At 36.5% G+C, this 19,032-nt stretch overlaps 1 protein-coding gene across 2 annotated transcripts; it reads left to right on the top strand.

The window, feature by feature from the left end:
• Positions 1–851: 851 nt before the first annotated feature.
• On the top strand, positions 852–15,380 carry mylk5 (myosin, light chain kinase 5). Of its 2 annotated transcripts, none has more exons than XM_026206942.1 (17): positions 852–1,203; positions 3,628–3,777; positions 4,173–4,325; positions 4,608–4,805; positions 5,278–5,313; positions 6,827–6,954; positions 7,039–7,192; positions 7,963–8,271; positions 10,494–10,593; positions 10,985–11,188; positions 11,320–11,537; positions 11,999–12,122; positions 12,217–12,369; positions 12,442–12,562; positions 13,314–13,398; positions 13,584–13,706; positions 13,807–15,380. In XM_026206942.1, exons 1-17 carry the CDS (start codon positions 1,008–1,010, stop codon positions 14,016–14,018), a joined length of 2,664 nt encoding a protein of 887 aa, XP_026062727.1. In that variant the 5' UTR covers positions 852–1,007; the 3' UTR covers positions 14,019–15,380. The 2 variants fall into 2 exon arrangements, with proteins under 2 accessions (XP_026062727.1, XP_026062738.1); XM_026206953.1 differs by having other exon boundaries at positions 852–1,164; positions 13,807–15,378.
• The last annotated feature ends 3,652 nt before the right edge of the window (positions 15,381–19,032 follow it).

Here is a 19,032-nt window from a genome sequence, read left to right as displayed (position 1 = left end):
GATCAGTCCAATAACCACACTACTGTTTAAAAGTGTTTTTTATGAACTTAATCTGACCAAGTTATAGCAAAGGCATTTAAAATGTTCCAAAAGATTTTTATTTCAAATAAATTATATTCTTTTGAACTGTCTAAGGTGTCATTCTTTTGAATTTTTCAAAAATATATATTTATTTTTAAACAGTTTTTAACATTGATAATACAAAGTGTTTCTTGAGCAGAAAATCAGCAAACTAGAATGATTTCTGAAGGATCATGTGACACTGAAGACTGGAGTAATGATGCTGAAAATACAAAATAGAAAACAATTGATGTATAATTGTTATTATATGTTACACACTAAAGCATTAATCAAATAAATGCAACATTGGTGAGCATAAGAGACTTCTGTCAAAAACATAAGTAAAAATCTTAGCGACCCCAAACCTTTGAACAGTTTTTATCTCCAAATGCACTTTAACTTGCACGCTCTTGAAACAATCAAGCACTGTTTTGTTTTGGGGTGTTTTTTTTTTATTATAATTTTTATTGGAAACAAATAATCAACCAAAGACAACCAAAGTTCAACTGATAACATGACAGCAATTACAGTAAGAAGAGGACTGGGGAATCTCTGACCTTTGATTCGGTTTCTAATCTGTATTTTTGTGTATCTTTTTCTCCCTTTTCACACAAAGATTCGAATAAACATCATTGACATAGTTTGCTTTCAGAATGACAAATAAATATAACATGCACTCTCTTATCACCACTTCTCTCTCTTTTACCACTGTGAAAAGACTGTGTTGACATGGTGTGATAGTTGCGGGTGGGGTGTGTGAGCAAGAGTACAGTGATCTGGAAACCAAATGAATGAAGCTTCAGTCACGGGGAGGAGCCAGAACCTAAAGAGATGCAGAGAACCGCTCCGAACAGAGGACTCAGAGACACAGGAAAATACAAGCCAGCTGATAAGAAAGCTGGGAAATGACTTGGATTCTATGAAACTGGTTTGCACCGATAGGAGAAATGAGTATTGCTGATGGGAATGCACGTTATGTGTCTGCTTTCAGGATACAGCTGTCAAGCTCCCAGTCAAAGGGAGCCAACGGACAAGTATCCCAATCCACACACATTCCCATAATTCCCACAACCGTGGGGAAGCCTGGAGACACATCCAATGCAGGCAAGTCTGGACACTTCTTCCAGCTACACACAAGTATTTGTGAGTATGTTCAGTATTTGCATACTTGAGAGAACCTATTTGTGTTTGTATATGCAGGTCGGCTGGATTCTTGTCTTTAAAAACATGTTGAGGTTAACATGATCTGTACTTGCGGTTAAATGTGTGCTCTCTGCCAGGAGCATTGTTCTTAAAGCAAGCCCTCTTCATGGTTGATGATCGGTTTTCATTCAGCAGACATCAGATAATGACAGGCACTTTGTTTTCACTTTCACTGCGTTTGGATAATAATCAGGTGATGGAGAACTGCATTCAGCCAGATTCAGACTAAACATTCTTGTGTTTGACTTCCCTGTGGTTTGTTTACTCCATACTATCTCCCTGAATGGATTTGTTTTTCACTATGAGGCTGATTTCTGATAAAGAAATTTGCTTAGTAGCATTCTTCCCTCCAACAAATATTACATAGTCCAGTATGTATGATATTATTATAGATACAGTGGGGTCCAAAACTCTGAAACCACTAGTTGAAATGCTTCTATTTAGATTTTTTTTTTTTTTCGAAATTAATAAAAAATTTCATTGTAAGTTATAATTAAATATATAGGGACCACTGATTTAAGCCATAAAAAACTTGTTGGTGTAACCTAATTTTAAGGGTTTATTTAATCATATTAATGAGGTTGCGACATTCAGCATATTTAGGTTACACATTTAAAAAAATGTATTTCTTCTTCATTTTACATAATTAGTTGACTTTGTTTAAAAGGAAATGTTTCCTAAACTTAAAGCTTCCTGTGTATTTCAAGGTTTAAATGAGAACAAAACATGTGTTTTTCAAGTGGTCTCAGACTTTGGAACACCACTGTATCTTATCTGTCTCAGGATGCAGTTTACTGACCAGGCAGAAGGTCACTGTTCCTTCCTTGCTCATTTGAACAGCAGGCTTTTGTTTTGTTTTCTATGCAGCAGTTTGTGTTGGACATGTGTTTGATGGTAGTGCTCAGCTCTAACTGTACAATTACAACACTGCAGTTCCTTCCTTTCATTTCTTAGATCTTATCACCTGATACAAGACAGCTGAAGTACAAAGAATGAAATTCAAAACATTTTAGTTTGTTCTTCTCAGAACTAGAGTCACCGTTTTATTTTTCTGATGCAGTGAGTTGCCAGAATTTTTTTTTTATTTTTTTTTTACTTTTTTAAAGTTTTTGCATGACCAAACATGGTTGCATTAGGCCAGGTCAAAAGACAGCAGATAATGTGATCTACCAGGTCAGTGAAAACAGTGTTTGGTCCACTTGACTTGTTCACTGAACTGAAATTACGTGGCATATATCCCTCGACTGAATGAGATTAAAAAGACCACATCAATTACTCAGACATGTACATGAGACACTGCTGTAGATCTAGCATCACAAAAGATGGCTGTTACTAAACACAAATGCCTATGAAAGATCAATTATATCATTCAAGGCTCCACCCACGGCCTCGTATAAAAGTTAAGTTGCTGTATTTTAAGCAGAAACGGGTTTGTTGGAGGAGTGTCAGATGAGATCACAGTTATGTTAGTTATGCTGTTCTTTTGTTGATCAGTTCACTTTTAATGCTTTTTTTCTCATTTATGTGGTTCTTCTGTTTCTGGTGCTTCTAGACAGAAGTTGTGATAGCGAGGATGTTGAAAGATACAGCAGCAATTTACTCAAACACAATTCAGCGGCTCTCTTCATTTATATGAGCCTTGTTTCTTCCTGTGTGAACTTATTGTTAAACACTATACAAGTCTATGATTCACAAGTCATTATGAATGTTATTTGCTATTGCAAAAATCCTCATCATCAGTATTTTGATCTTGTTTTGCAGAGATCATCGTTGCTTAAACATCGTTGCTTAAATATTATCAATTGCAGACTAAAAAATTTAAGTACAGTCCATCAAGATAGCATAAGCTTTATAAAGTAAACCATGAATTAATTTCACTTACTTAATAAATTAATAAATACCTAGTAAACATTGTCTTATTCCTTTTCCAATAGTTTAAACATAAGAACATGATTATTGGTAATGCATAAAACATGCGGACATCAACGTGAGCTGTAACAGAACAGAGCAGAGAAAAGTGTATTGATTTGTAATATTTAAGCAATATCTCCCTTGGGACTGAATAAGTACAACTTTACATGTGATACTGGTTTTATGCAAGAGTTTAATAAACCAGTAATATCAAGAAACTTAATTTAGCTACAATATTGACAACTATTTTGTCAATTTTTTTCTCTGCCAATGAAAATACTACCAAATGAAGCAACATTTGTTCCTGAATGCATCAGTGTTTTTGAACGAATCGGTGGAGTAAACAATTCAATTACTTATACACAGAACCATTCCTCAATGAATCAGTGCTGGAAGCACTATCATAGCATAAACATACAACTAATCTCATTCTGCTTTCTTCTGGCAAGCTAGTGAGGGGTAACCACAGCCATAATAGTGTTCTGGATCCACCCCATTTCACTGAGCCCCTACAGGACTGTATAGTGGATGAAGGAAATGACATCACACTGAAAGGGACTATAACAGGGAGCCAGCCAATCAGCATTTCCTGGCTTCATAACGGTGAGTTCATTTTTCTTTTTTATTCTTTATATTGATTTTGCTGCTTGAAACATATGAATCTGAGTAGGAATGTAATCAAATATAGTACTCAAATACTCTATATATAAATATGTGTTTGTGTGAACATTTGTTATGTTTCCTTATGTAGGTTTCTGTTCCCTCTTGGAGTTTGTAATTTAAATTGTTCAATAAAAAAAAAAGAATTATATATAAATTATTAAAAAAATAAAAATAAAAGATGAGTCCTTGATATTTTTTTTTAATTACAAACAAACAAGACATTATTTTCAAGCTTTTAAAACTTTGGTAATTCTGTCTCTTCTTAATGCCACAATGTCCCCCCTTCTCTGCCTTTGTCTCCCTGTTTCCGTCTATTTGCACCACAACTGTTTCAGGTGAGGCTGTGCTGTTTGGCAAATCTTCATTAGTGGGACGAGTGGTGACTTTGGTAATTAAGGAATGTCTCCCAGAGGATGCTGGGGCTTATACATGTGTGGCCGAAAACACAGCAGGAAAAACATCCAGCAGTGCAGCAGTGTGTGTGAGAGGTACGTTTGAATGCAAATTGAACCTCAGTCTAAAGTGTGCAGTGTATAACCATTTAACATGAGCAATCAATGTCTATATATGGTGCAGTTACATTAATAGCACAATGCAGGTGTTTCTGTTTACATCATTTACAGAAGTGTGAATTGACAGGGTTATCAATGTTAACTACCTTGTCTTATGTCATTCTCTCACTCACTCTCTCTCTCTCTCTCTCTCATTTAATTATTTACTTTTCTTTTGCTCCTCTTACTAACATACAACCACACCTGGATCAATTGCAGACTATGAAACAATAGTTGGGATCGGTAACGACATTACCGACACATTTCACTCTCATCCTAACACTCCTGACATGCTAAGCGGGGTCTTAAACTCCTCTCAGAACGTCCCAGATGACATCCGTGTTTCTAAAGGCCCACAGTCACCACAGACGCCTCAGACAGGAAGTCCTATAACAAGCTCCCCAGCACTCAAGAGAGGTATGTCACAGACAATGGCCCTAACCACAAAAATAATCTCATGGATTTAATTAAAGGAAATGTCAGTTGATACATGGAACATTTTTGTTCCTCCAAAGCTCCCATATCATTGTGATTAGGGTGGTGTCACATACAAATACAGTTTTATTAAAAATCAAATCCATGTAATTATTATACATGGTTTATGCATTATTAAATAAGCTCTATGTAATAAACCCTGTACAAAAATATATAAAAAATAATAAATACACATATAAAACAAGTATTTCCTGACCGGTTGGCATACTAATGGTTTTGATATGTTGAGAATTTCCTCTTTAATCTGTTGAATATTTTTCTTAGACACACACACACACCTGTTCACTTGACTCCTCCCTTATATAATAAGCAAAGCATATATATCTCTTGCATGCTCTTTAACACAAAAACACCCACACAGACAGCTGATTCTTCACATATTTGTGTGTTACAGAGGTGCTTGTCAAGAGAAGGAGCAGCTCAGGTCCAGGTAAGACCATCACCATGTCTCTCTTCCACTAACACTTCTACTTTTGCTCTTTTTTTAGCACCTTGACTCAAAGATTAGCTCGTTCTTATTCTTTTCCTACTTTTCATACTGTAACTTAACAGCTGAATCGCAGATTTCTGTAACATCTTTCTGGATTTCAGTGAAGATCCTTCCTCATTTCTTGAAGGCCATGTGATCTACAGCCTCCCACACCTGCTTTTCTTAATATTGTAATAACATCACGTTTTTTATGCATTTTGTCAGGAATTGTGAGTCAAAGTATAACCACTGTGACCTGCTTCAAAAAGGAGTCATTTGCTTGTGTTTTACTGATCTTAGCTTCCTGTTTGTCCGGCTCCTTCAGAGTCTGTTAGCGTTGTATACAGTAAAACAGGAAGCAGGCTTTTGTTCTTTTTAAACACTGTAATCCTTGTTTTCCAAAGCAATATTCTTAGAAAAACATCCCCTTCTTAGAAAAACTTAACATTTGACATTCAATTCTGTTTTCGTTTAAATCCTCTGTTTGTGTATTTATAGCTTAAAGATAGAAAGACTGTTTAATCTGCCCACATACTGACCAGACTCTGGTATAAAAATAGGAATTTCTCAGATTGTAAGCTTCAGAACACTCAAAGTCACTTTAAGATGTTATTATATTTTTCTTTGGTACTTCTGTTTGTATTTGGGTTGGACACTTAAGCATTCTTTTTATCGTTCATGTAAAACACCCTGCTATCTGTGGTCAGTCTATATTAATAATTGGTCTGTTTAAAGACCGTGAGGTCATTAGCAGATCAGACTTTTATCAAGCCAGTCAAGTTCAGCTGAGTATATTGATTTGAATAATTGCACTTCAGTTTGCTTACATACACAGTTTATGCTACAGCCTCCAAGAATCTTGAACAGAGCATGTTGACAATGCCAGGGTCATGGGATCAATTCCCAGGGAAGGCAAGAACTGATAAAAAATGATATCTTGAATGTTATGTAAATTGCACTGGATAAAAGTGTCTGCCAAATGCATAAAATGTAAATGTAAATATTGCCCCAGGGATCATTTTTTATATCTGTACTGTATAAGAGAGGGAAAATTAAATTGGTTTTCTCTTAGAATAATGTTTTGTGTAAAAGCCAGAATAGTTTGAATGTACGCTATAATTATTTATAAATAAATAAACAATGCATATAATACAAATACTACAAATATACTATATATAACAAATAATTACAAAGACAATTGTTCATAATGTCTTATTTTCTAGAATGTCTATTCCTCATTATGAAAAATATAATATAATATAATAATACATCATTAATAAAAAATATACACAAATGAGACCATTTTAAAAATGCAATCTCTTGTAAAATTCTGAGAAATTCATAATAACTTAATATTAAAATCTGTGAAGCAAAAGTCTCTCTTTTCTCTCCATTTAAACTCTTTGTTGTCTAGACTAAATAACTGAGACATTAAAGAGGTCTCATTTGTGATTCTGTGTTTTTGTGTTTACAGCACCTCCTCTGCAGTTTGTGGATCCGTTAGATCGCCTGGAGGTGCATGTTGGAGAGACGGCCTGTTTGAAGTGTGTGTTCAAAGGCAGCTCTCCTGTAGCTTCTTGCTGGGTCTGTAAAAAAAAAGAGGTACATAAGAACACAACACAATCCAGACACGTGGCATTCTGTTGGTCCTTCTGTTTGTGTCTACAATGATGTGTTTTTCTGAAGGTGGTGGAAAGCTCCAGGTTTCGTATTGAGTCCTGTGATGAAAGCAGTTCTCTGGTGATTTCCGAAGCCGTTCCTGAGGACTCTGGACGTTACACGATATTTGTACGAGATCGCAAAAGTTCAGCCCAACACACAGTGACCCTTAATGTCATTGGTAAGCTCAGACAATCCTCAGTTGTTATTTGGGTCATGATGCTCACTTCTATGCTGAGATCTATTAAGTTATTCAAAAATGCTATTTATATACACAATGACATGAAAACTCATTTTATTGATTAGCATGTTTTCAATTACTACATTTAAAGAATGATAACTTTAAAGATAACTAAAACAATAACTATATTAGCATCCACACCAATGCAACTTAAAATATTTTATATATATATATATATATTTTTTTTTTTGTAGTTGCATTGGTGTGGATGGACTTGAGGAAACATTCATGGACTTTCTGTTTCCCTATTTTAGTCATGTCCCGTTTCTTGTTTAGTTAATTGATTAATCCCCACCTGTCTCCATTCACCTGATTACCTTCCTTGTGTTTAAAACCCTGTCTGTTTAGTTCCTCTCTGTTTGGATTATCTATGTTATCTTTATTAATGTTCATTAAACTCCTCTTTTGATTTATACCCTCCTCGTGCGCTTGATCTCCACGCTAGCATACACATGACTGTAACAATATATATATATTGTTTTACTTTAAAGTAGTAATTTTGTGTCACGTGAAGTAACCCTATATAATAAGTATTCCTGATATTCATGACTCAAAAAAACATATTTGTAAAAGCATAAGTGTTGAAAACCTTAAATAAATAAGTAAATACCATGTGTACACTCATTTAACATTTTGGGAATTATTACATATATTTTTGAATGAAATATGTGTAACCATTTGATTATTGTATGTTTGTGTGTTTTATCCAGACCTGCCTCAGCCTCCTGCCTCCTGTCCTGTGGTGTACGTCCTCTCCCCTCACGCTCTGGTTTTGTCCTGGTCTGGGCCGTCTTATGATGGTGGCAGTGCTGTGACTGGATACGTGGTGGAGGTTTGTGAAAACCCCGGGGCAACTGATCAGTGGAGAGAGCTCACATCCCAGTGCAAGAGCACCTCGCTCAGGGTGACCTCAGGACTCCAGCCTCAAGGAGAATACTGCTTCCGGGTCAGGGCCTGTAACGCTGTGGGGGTTAGCGAACCCAGCCAAGAGTCCCAGCCAATCAGGATGGACAACACAGGTGAGGTTGTTTTGAAACTTTTCTGCAATTATATACACATTCACTTTAAGAAATAATCCAAAAATTAATTGAAATCACCCCCAAAAAAAATTGCATAAAAAATGTATTCACTCTCCCGTCATCCGAGATGAAGATAAATTTGTTTCTTCAACAACAACAAAAGATTTGAATAAATTTAGCATGACTTCACTTGCTCATCAGTGGATCCTCTGCAGTGAATGGGTGCCGTCAGAATCAAAGTCCAAACAGCTGATACAAAACATCTAAATAATCCACAAGTAATCCACATGACTCCAGTCAATCAGTAATCTCATGTGAAGCAAAAGGCTGCATCTTTGTAAGAAACAAATCAATTATTAAGCTCATCAATTGCTTCTAGCTTAAAGACGAGTCGTCTACTTCTAAGATTGCTTTCTCCAATGAAAAAGTCATCTTGTCCGAATCTGGAAAGAAATATGCACAGATAATATTTCTGAACAAATATATCAGTGGAGAGGACAACAGGGGATGTTTTGTCACTGATGGAAGCATTATTATGAATTATGGTTAATGATGGATTTGTTTCATATAAGCACACAGCTTTTCACTTCACAACATGTTCACTGATGAATCGAGTTATGCCAAATACTTTTGGATTACTGTGATGTTTTTATCATCGGTTTCAACTGTCATTCTGACGGCACCCATTCACCTCAGAGGATCCAATGGTGAGCAAGTGTAATGCTGTATTTCTCCAAATATGTTACGATAAAGAAACAGACTCATCTACATCTTGTTCAGCAAGTTTTCATTTTTTGGTGAACTATTCCTGTAATGTATAGTGTATCTTCAATGTATCTTTTATGCTCGATTAATTACTCTGTGTTATATTTTCTTAACACAGCCCTCTATTGGCTTGATTTAAAGGGGGGGTGAAATGCTCGTTTTCACTCAATATCCTGTTAATCTTGAGTACCTATAGAGTAGTACTGCATCCTTCATAACTCCATAAAGTCTTTAGTTTTATTATATTCATAAGAGAAAGATAGTCTGTACCGATTTTTCCCGGAAAAACACGACTGACTTGAGGCGTGACGTGTGGGCGGAGCTAAAGAATCACGAGCGCGAGTAGGCTTTTGCGTTGTGAGTGTTTGGAAGCTGTGACATTACCGTGAGGACAAAACCAACCAAAACAAACCATGGCTAACAGTCAGATTCAGCGTATATTTATGATCCAGAATCAGATCCAGAGGCTGAAATTGAACAAGAGCAGCATCAGCAACGACTACAGCAGGACGTCTCTATGTGGTATGTACTGAAACTGTATATATTTGCTTAGCGCTTTTGGAAAATGACTAAGTTCCACTTTGTCGTCTTTTTTTCTTTTTTTTAAGCTGTACATGTGGAAAGTGCAGTTTGATGACAACATCGCATGTTGTTTACTTGATGTGCTTACGCGCCGATAGCTAAGTTAACAACACAGAGATATTTGAAGCAGTTTTACTCACCGCATGTGGTTCCAACACACGATCATGACCCTTTTTCGCTGCATTATCCTTAAGAAATAAACGATGTGCAAATCCGGCGTCAAACTGTGCCTTGTTTGTAAAGCAAGCATCTTCGAAATGCAGGGAACAAACAAAAACACTTGCACAACTCTGTTGATGCTCTGTAAAAATAAACTCCATCCACTGGTCCCTTAATGCTGTTTTTTGTTAATCTGTGCAGGGTTGTCTTGCCCTGGCAACCAAAAACACACTCCTTTTGTGACATCTTGCGACGCTCTGATCAGTGAAGTCTGTTGTGCTCTCAGTGCTGTGCTCTACGGGAGCGCGCGCTCTTCCAGAACACGTGCCCTCAGGACCTATATAAGGAAATTCCGCTCCATCTAACGTCACACAGAGCCATACTTGAAAAAAACTTTCCGAAACTTGTGACAAACCAGAAGGAGTATTTTGGGAACAGAAATACTCCTTCAAACGTAAAACTTAATTTTTGAAACTTTGTCCATGTTTAGCATGGGAATCCAACTCTTTAACAGTGTAAAAAACTCAGTATGCATGAAATAGCATTTCACCCCCTCTTTAAAGCTTATCTCTTCCCACAATTTATGGGAACAAGATTCAGCAAACAAATTTTAAACAAGAAGAACATTAAAGTCATTAGCAAAGGCTATGCAGTCTAAGAGAATTCAGCTTTGTGTTGAGGTCCCACTGTGAATGAAAGCATGCTGTCTTTCAAAGGAGAGCCCTGTGATGAGAAACCAGTGGAGTATGTGACTGTGACCATCAACACTGTGGATAAACTTACTGACCACTACAATGTCCTGGAAAAACTCGGAGTGTAAGTATGCTTATCAAACACATAGCTCCTGCTCAAAGGACCCGTCAAGGATAACACAACTTGCATGAGTACATGTTCCAACAGGCATACTTGCCTCAAAATGTGAAAACAACCCCTACACTTGATTCTGATTCCCAGAAAAAAGCAAAATAAGACAGGTTAGGTTTCAAGGAAGGTTTTGTCGATTTCTCAGAAAATGACTCGTGTTAAAAGGAATGTTTTCCTGAACTGAGTCGTGAAAATACTGGCTTAAGGCTAAGTGTCAAATTCACTTAATTCTCAAGAACTGGATAAATGGGAAGTTAGGATGTTGAGACATAACGATTCCTTCAATTTCACATACTTTGGGTTTGTAAGCATGATTTCATGTTCAATTCTGAATCTTTCCCAGAGGGAAGTTCGGCCAGGTGTTTCGGATGACCCATAAGGAGACGGGCCGAGTTTGTGCTGGAAAGTTCTACAAAAGTCGTCGGATAAAGGAGAGAGAGGCCGCGAGGAAAGAAATAGGGCTGATGAATTTCTTACACCATCAAAAGCTTGTCCAGTGTCTTGCCGCATATGATAACAAGGATGAGATGGTCATGGTGATGGAATAGTGAGTATCTTGCATGTCGGCATTTTGACGGGTGCAATGTTTTTAGAAAAACACACAGAAATTAGAGAAATGCCAACAGGTTCAATAATTCTGTCATTATAACACCGCTGAATCCATATCTGTATGTGCAGTGTTGCTGGTGGAGAGCTGTTTGAGCGCATTGTAGATGAGAGTTTTGAGCACACCGAAGTGTCCAGTGTGGGCTACGTGCGTCAGATTCTGGAGGGGATTCAGTACATGCACCAGCAAAATATTATCCACCTGGACCTCAAACCTGAGAACATCGTCTGTGTGGACAGGACTGGGAGTCAGATCAAAATCATTGACTTTGGACTCGCTAGCAAGCTGGGTGCGATTGTACTGACAATATTGTCATAACAAAATATGTTTCTGATAAAACTGTGTATAATGAAAATAAAATAAAACAATTATGATACAAAATGTTAACTTTGAATAAAATAGAAAACATTATCACACTTAAATATATCCACACAGTTAATTTAAATAAAGTTAAATACAAATACTAGTTGAGTGCTTAAACTTAATAAAAATGACAAATGATGCCTTGTTAACTAATTGAAATAGATAATAACTAAAAGTGAAAGTAAAATCAACTATACCTAAATAGTAATATTTAAAAGAACAAAACAACAGCAAAAACAACAAACTCAATTAATTAAATTAATATAAAAATTAAATTAAAATGAAAACTGAAAATATTAATATTAAAGCGATTACAAAACGTTAACAAAACTATAAAGATATAGAAATATGACTAAAATAAGAGTGAATGTTTGTTGTGCACCTTAGATCCCAACACACCTCTGAAGGTGATGCACGGCACTCCGGAGTTTGTTGCTCCTGAGGTGATCAACTTTGAGCCGGTCTGTCTGAACACGGACATGTGGAGCATCGGGGTCATCTGCTACATCCTGTGAGCTCAAACACTGCCGGTCACTTAAGCTCTCGCTGCCCCCTTGTGCTGAAAAATGCTATTACATTACCTGAATCTGATTGTTCATTTGTAGGTTGAGCGGTGAATCTCCGTTCCAGGGTGAAAGTGACGCAGAGACTCTGGCTCTCGTGACAGCAGCGCAGTGGGAGTTTGATGAGGAGAGCTTTGAAGATATCACCGACCTGGCAAAGGATTTCATTAGATCTCTGCTCAGCAAAGATGCCAGGTCCGTTCATATGCTTATTCATATATTTTCCGTCCACACAGATCCATAACTCTGCGCTGATCTTTCTGACAGGCGCAGGATGGCGTGTGATGAAGCCTTGGCTCATTCCTGGCTGGCATATACTTGTGTAGACACCACCAAAAACCTTTCCAAAGACAAGATGAAGAAATTCCTGACTAGGCAGAAGTGGAAGGTAATCCACATGTGATGCAAAAAATATATATAATAATAATTAAATTAATTGATGCAAATTAAAATATATATGTGCATGCTCTTAAAGACACGAGATTGATTAGAGAGATCTCTGTATTAACCTGTGAAGCCTATTGTATCAGATTTAATACATTTATAAGGCCTCTAAATTATCAACAAAACTCTGCAAAAAAAAAAAAAAAAAAAAAAAAAATTATACTCAATCTTCTACATTCTGCGCTCTTATTGATAGTTCATTCTTATTATCAAGTAAAAGCCATTTAGTTTAATTCTAAAAGTGTCCACCTTGAGGTTGTCAACCATGTGTTTTTGCTGTATGTAAATAAGTACATACAAATGACAAATGTATGTATCAAAGGATTTGATGAAGGTTTATTTGTTTATCACCTATTATCATTGTATTGTATTTCATTATATAATGCAATTACCACTATAGAGCTTTGATCATTAATCTAAGTATTTAAATAACATCTTACTAAGACGTATTATTAGGAGATATACTGTACAGTGACAACTTATATTTATAGGCTATGCATTTTATGTAAGCAGTCTGCTATAACAAATTGCATTTTGTCACTATATTCTCCACCATGTTTTTCACTTACTAGTCAACTAATTTGAACAACTGACTCATAAGAGTCATACATTCATTTATCATACTCCACTGTTGTGCACATAACAACACCCTCTTCTCTTCTTTTATGATTGTTGTGTTTCTCTATTTTTTTTAGAAAACAGGCAAAGCTTTGCTGGCTCTGAAGAGGATGGCTATATTGTCTAAACCAGAGGCTTCCGCAAGCTTGAGCCCTGTAGATGGTAAGAAAGAAATCAGTCATAAAAGGAAAATCAATGTGATGCGTATACTGCAGAATGTCACCAAAATCGATTGTGACGTGGCATCTGACAACTGTGGCTTGTGATATGTCTGACTGAAGGTGTCAAACACATTTTATACACATAGTGATAGATGTTTTTACAGTTCAATAACTTTGCTGTTACAGAGACCGAGCAGGCACTGCAGTCTCTGGAGCTGAAGCTTCAATGTAAACCTGAGTTCACGAGGACTCCGTCTGACCTGACTGTCCCGCAGGGCTCCAGCGCCCAACTCTCCTGTCTCATCACAGGTTAGGACACACCGATGGATGTCACTGACCTCCTCCATAGTTCCTTTTCGAGCCAGTCTCTCGCTGCAGTCTCTCACAGCTTCTTCTTTCTGTGTTTCAGGTTACCCTGACCCTGAGGTGGTGTGGCTGAAGGACGGGGAGCTGCTGGAGCTGCAGGAGGAGTGTGTGAAGGTGGACTATGAGGAGGACGGCAGCTGTACTCTCACCCTAGAGAACGTCTCTCCGCACCACAGCAGCCTGTATTCCTGCAAAGCCACTAATGTACTCGGGGAGGCACTGTGCTCCGCTACTCTTACTGTAGAGGAGAAATGACAAGCACATGAATTCATAATGGCATAAAAAACACATAAATACACACACCTGACAGATTAAAATATACTGATGCAGCTATTGCCGATACAATTGTGAATTCAGTGTTAAAACTGTAATAAATATCTAATTGATGCTATTATGCTTATTATTATGTTTGTGATTCATGCTTATTTTTAGATTATTATTGGACTTTGGTTCAATATCATTAACTGTGAGCAATTTTTAGCACTGTATGACTTTTCAACACAGTCTTGATTTTTAAAAACGTTTAAATTCTCATTTATTTACACACGGCTTGGTGTCTGATGGGAAATGGGAGTCTAAATACCTGTATGTTTAATTAACTGATTAAAGTCAGCATGAAATGGAAATTCACCTATTTTCAAAATGCATTATTATATTATATATTAATATTGTTGTGAACATTTCATGCCTGCATAATTTTCTTTTTTTCAATTTCTTTCTTATAATATTCAATAAAAATGTCATAACTCTCAACTTTTCAAAACATCAAACTTCTTCATTCATTTAATGCACTTAAATGAGCACACAACCAACTGCAAGCTATATTCAGATCTGGCTATATTTTGAGTGCAATTCCCTCGTTAAAATCAACAGATGAGTAGGACCAAGTTCCAGAAGAGTTCAGAAAAGGTCTGACTTGTGACAGCTTGCTCGAAATACATTCCCAATGAACTGAGACCACTCATTAAAATGTCAACATGTCAAGCATCATGCTGTTATTAATGTCCAAACAGGCTGTTTGAAGACACACTTTACAGACACATTTGACAATAAAAATGCAGATTTGATAATAATAAATTATCTTACAAACTAACCTGCACATGTGCTTGTTTCATCTGTAAAGAGTCATTCTATTGATTTGAATTATATGATGTTATGAACTTCATTGGAATCCTCAAATCTGCATTATGCTTTGATCGCAAATTTGGTAACCAAATGTTCATATGCTGATTTCAATGTAAAGGAAACCTCCTAAGACACATTTGCAGGTTTGATGATATCTGTTACTGATGCTGTACGTGCCATTTTGACAAAGTAATTCCATGTTGTGGTCATTTGCCACCAGCCATTTGACGTGACATCTGACGTGTCCATATCAGTAACACTACATGTTGCAGTCATTTGTGACCACAGTATTTGTTTGAGAATGGAAGAGCACATCTACTAGGCTTTTAAAAGCCACACTTTTAGACAATTCTGGTTGTTCAATAGGTATCAGACAATAAACAAATGACACCATTTATTTGCATTTATGTGGTTATTTGATGCTTATTTTATGCATGATTTATGGGTTTTCAACAGGCCACATGTCAAAATAACCAATCCTACACGTGATATGTTATCATTTGTTCCTGTTAAGTCGCATTTCCATCTAAACATGATCCAGCAATAAACTGAATTGTGCCTCTCATTTGCTATGTCATGGTAGTTTTCCTACAATTTGCATCTGGATTGTACAGAAAGAAATCAACAACATGGTCTGTCAGAGTATGAAACAGCTTATTTTCATGTTGAACTCAGTAGCACAGTGTGGGGTCATCTAAAAGGATAAGTAGACAAGAACAAAACACAGAAGAAAGCCTTTCAGTGCCATATATTGTTTTATGCCAAGGACCATGTTCTTAATCAGACCTCAGGTCAATGTTCAACTGCACAATAAGCATGAAGTAAATAAAAGCAAAAAAGGTAAATTCTGGACATTCCAGATTCTTAACTAAAATGTGAGTAAATTGAATGCATGCAGGTGGATTTCCTGGTTTGCGAATTGCAGTAAAGCCACACTAACCCCAGATTTACCAAGTATATAGTATAGGCTATTAACCAATATATTCGTAGTAAAAGCTAATGTTAGTGAAATGATCAAATTATCATTCTACCAAAAAGAACCAGCATATGTAATGTTTGAATTGCTGGTGGCCCAATCAGGCTTTAACTAGTTCAGCCAGTGAAGTTTACATGACCAGTCAGCTCCCTAACCATAATTCACATAATTCATGCTGGTCTTTTCAGTTTGAATGAGCCCCGCACATGGCATACACAAAATTAAGAATTTATCAGCACAACCGTTCATCATCGTTTAGTCACCCTCAAATTGTTTCAAACATGTTTGACTTTGGATAATCTTCAAAACGCAAATGAATATATATTTAAGGAAACCTGAGAGATATGTGATGCACTCTGATAATTTTTGCATGTTTATATGAGAATGAAATCTTAAATGAAATATGTTCATAATAAAAAGTGATCATAACTCTTCAGGAGACTTGGGCCAAACTATGCAATTCACATGGATTTGATTTACAACATTTTTGAATCTTCAAAGTTTTGGTTACCTGGACATTCACTGGAGGGATGGAAGCCTCTCAGATTTTCATGAACATTTCTTAATTTGTGTTTCAAAGATTAACCAAAGTCTAATAGGTTTGGAATGTCACAAGGGAGAGTAAATGATGACGATGTTTTCATCGGGTGAACTATGCCTTTAAATCACGGCTGAGATTCAATTAATAATTTAAATAAATAAAAATTAATTAAAATTAAAATGAAGGTACAAATTAGCACAACATGACCATGACTGAACTAAACCGAGAGTGACGTGTGTGGGGCTTATATCTTTACATCGAATGGTTTTGTCTGAAACAGGTGTATGTCATGAGGCAAAAAAAAAAAAAAGAAAGAAAGTGGGAAATAAGCTGGTTTTGCAAATAGTCATTTGACCATCTTAATGCAAATGTATCACAGATAATGGATGACAGTCGCATCAATCACAGCCAGACATCGGCACTATAAAAATCTGCCCCCCCTCCCATATTAAGGACACCAGACTGTCCTGCTCCCATGTGGATGAAGAATGGAGATGTGGACGACAAACATCTCAACTTCCCAAGGCTTGGATGGGAATTTCTCCAACATTTCATCCCACGAGCAGCTCTGCAAAGGATCATACAGCCCAATCCTTGATATCCTAATGCTTGTTGTCAATCTTCCAATAAGCCTCTATGTGGTGACGGACCTACTTCAAAAACAATGTGGGACACCTTCAAGCCCAGGAAACTCGTCTTCCTCTTCCCAGAGCGACCTCCTCTTTCTTCATCTAGCCTGCTGTTATTCCTTAATTTACATCCGGGTTTTGCTAAGCATCTTCCAGAATCTGGGTGGAGTGACCTCAATCAGACAGGAATACATTACAGCCTTCCACAGCTGCAGTTTGACTGGAGGATCTCTATTCTTTACTGGCATGACTCTAGACTTGTATATTGCGGTGGCTCATCCTGTAATGTATGTGAACCAAAAAGCTTCCACAAAGCAAATACAGGCACATATATTCTGTACACTGGTTTGGATGTACACCGCCACCGTAGGAATACTCACAGTTGTTCTGAATGTCCCCATGTACCATCCACTGACCATGGCTTGCTTTTGTGCCACAGTGCCTGTGAGTTTCATCTTTTGTGTGGGTTTGCTGTTTATCTTACACCCTGCTGGATCGGGAACGGGCAGTCAGACGTCAAGACCTGACAAAATCAAACGGACCGCCATTCGGTTCATTTTGAACAGCTTGGTTATATTAGCAATATACTTTCTGCCTCACATCTGTGTATTAATCTACTTCTCAGTTAGTAAGGCTGACTGGCTACATCTGCCATGTCAGGTTCTACCTCTACTGCTAGTAGTCCAGATTTTTGAGTTTGTGACACCGCTGATCTTCTTTCAAAACACAGGAAAACTGCAAGCATTAGCTAAACGTTGTTCAACTGTATGTCGCAATACAGGCAGCTGAAGTAGAACTGTGAAACTCTTGCACGCCTTCATCCGCAGCAACAGAAGGAAGAAAATAAGTAGATTTACATTAGATGCAACTTGAAAAATATTAAAACTGGCTGTAAACAGATGAAAGTTTCATCTTAAACACTTTGCACGTAGACCTATCATATCTGCTACAATATTTGTTGTCATGTGTATATTGCACAGCATGTGAAAATTGTTAAACGACTTAATAAATATCAGAGGAACGCCATTTTTCATTGACTCTACATGTGAAAAATAATAAATAAAATTGTGATGTCTTGTTAACACATAGATCTTGATGGTTTACACATGAAAAGATATCTAAATTACACTGCTGTTCTTAGGTTTGGTAAGACTTTCAAAATGTTTTGAAAGAAAGCTTTTATGCTCGCCCAGGCTGCGTTTATTTAAACAATACAGTAAAAACAGTGATAATATGACATACTCAATTTAAAATACCTTTTCTAATTTAATATATTTTCAAATTTATTGTAATGTCAAAGCTGAATTTTCAGCATCATTTCTCCAGTCTTCTGTGTCACGTGATCTTTCAGAAATCATTAGAATAATACAACTACTGATTTGCTGATCGGGAAACATTTCTTACTATTATAAATGTTGAAAACAGTTGCTTAATACTTTTGTGGACACATCAGATTTTTTAGATTTTATGCATTTAGCAGACACTTTTATCCAAAGCAACTTCAGGCTAACATTTTTACCTAACACGTGTTCCCCTGGGAATCGAACACACAACCTTTTACATTGTTAACACAATGCTTTACCACTGAGCCACAGCAACACCATGTGGAAACTGTGACCAGTTACTTTTTTTTCTCTTCGATAAATAAAACTTTGTATTTCCAGATGCCTTTTTAAACAATACCATTAAAAAAAAAAAAAAAAAGTTAAGTTCACATTTTAATAAGTTCATTAGTGCCACAAATGAAATGCATGACAAAAACGAATCAATTAGTGAGTTCAAATCTACAGATATAATATGGTCTCTTAATAAATTAACTGTCAAAATAGCATTCCCTAAAAAAAAATTTAATCAAAATGTTAAAAATAGCTTTATAGGAAACATAGCATATTACACTGCAGGGGTGAACTACCCATTGCTACTTTTCAAATACATATAATTAAATAAGATTAAAAAAAAAACCAGCTGAAAATCAAAGACCATGACAATAAAAAGAAA

Source organism: Carassius auratus, chromosome 3, assembly GCF_003368295.1.
Source record: "Carassius auratus strain Wakin chromosome 3, ASM336829v1, whole genome shotgun sequence".
In the NCBI taxonomy this organism is placed as follows: Eukaryota; Metazoa; Chordata; class Actinopteri; order Cypriniformes; family Cyprinidae; genus Carassius; species Carassius auratus.
The sequence above is the reverse complement of the archived record's forward strand: the minus strand, read 5'-3'. Positions and strand labels throughout refer to the sequence as shown.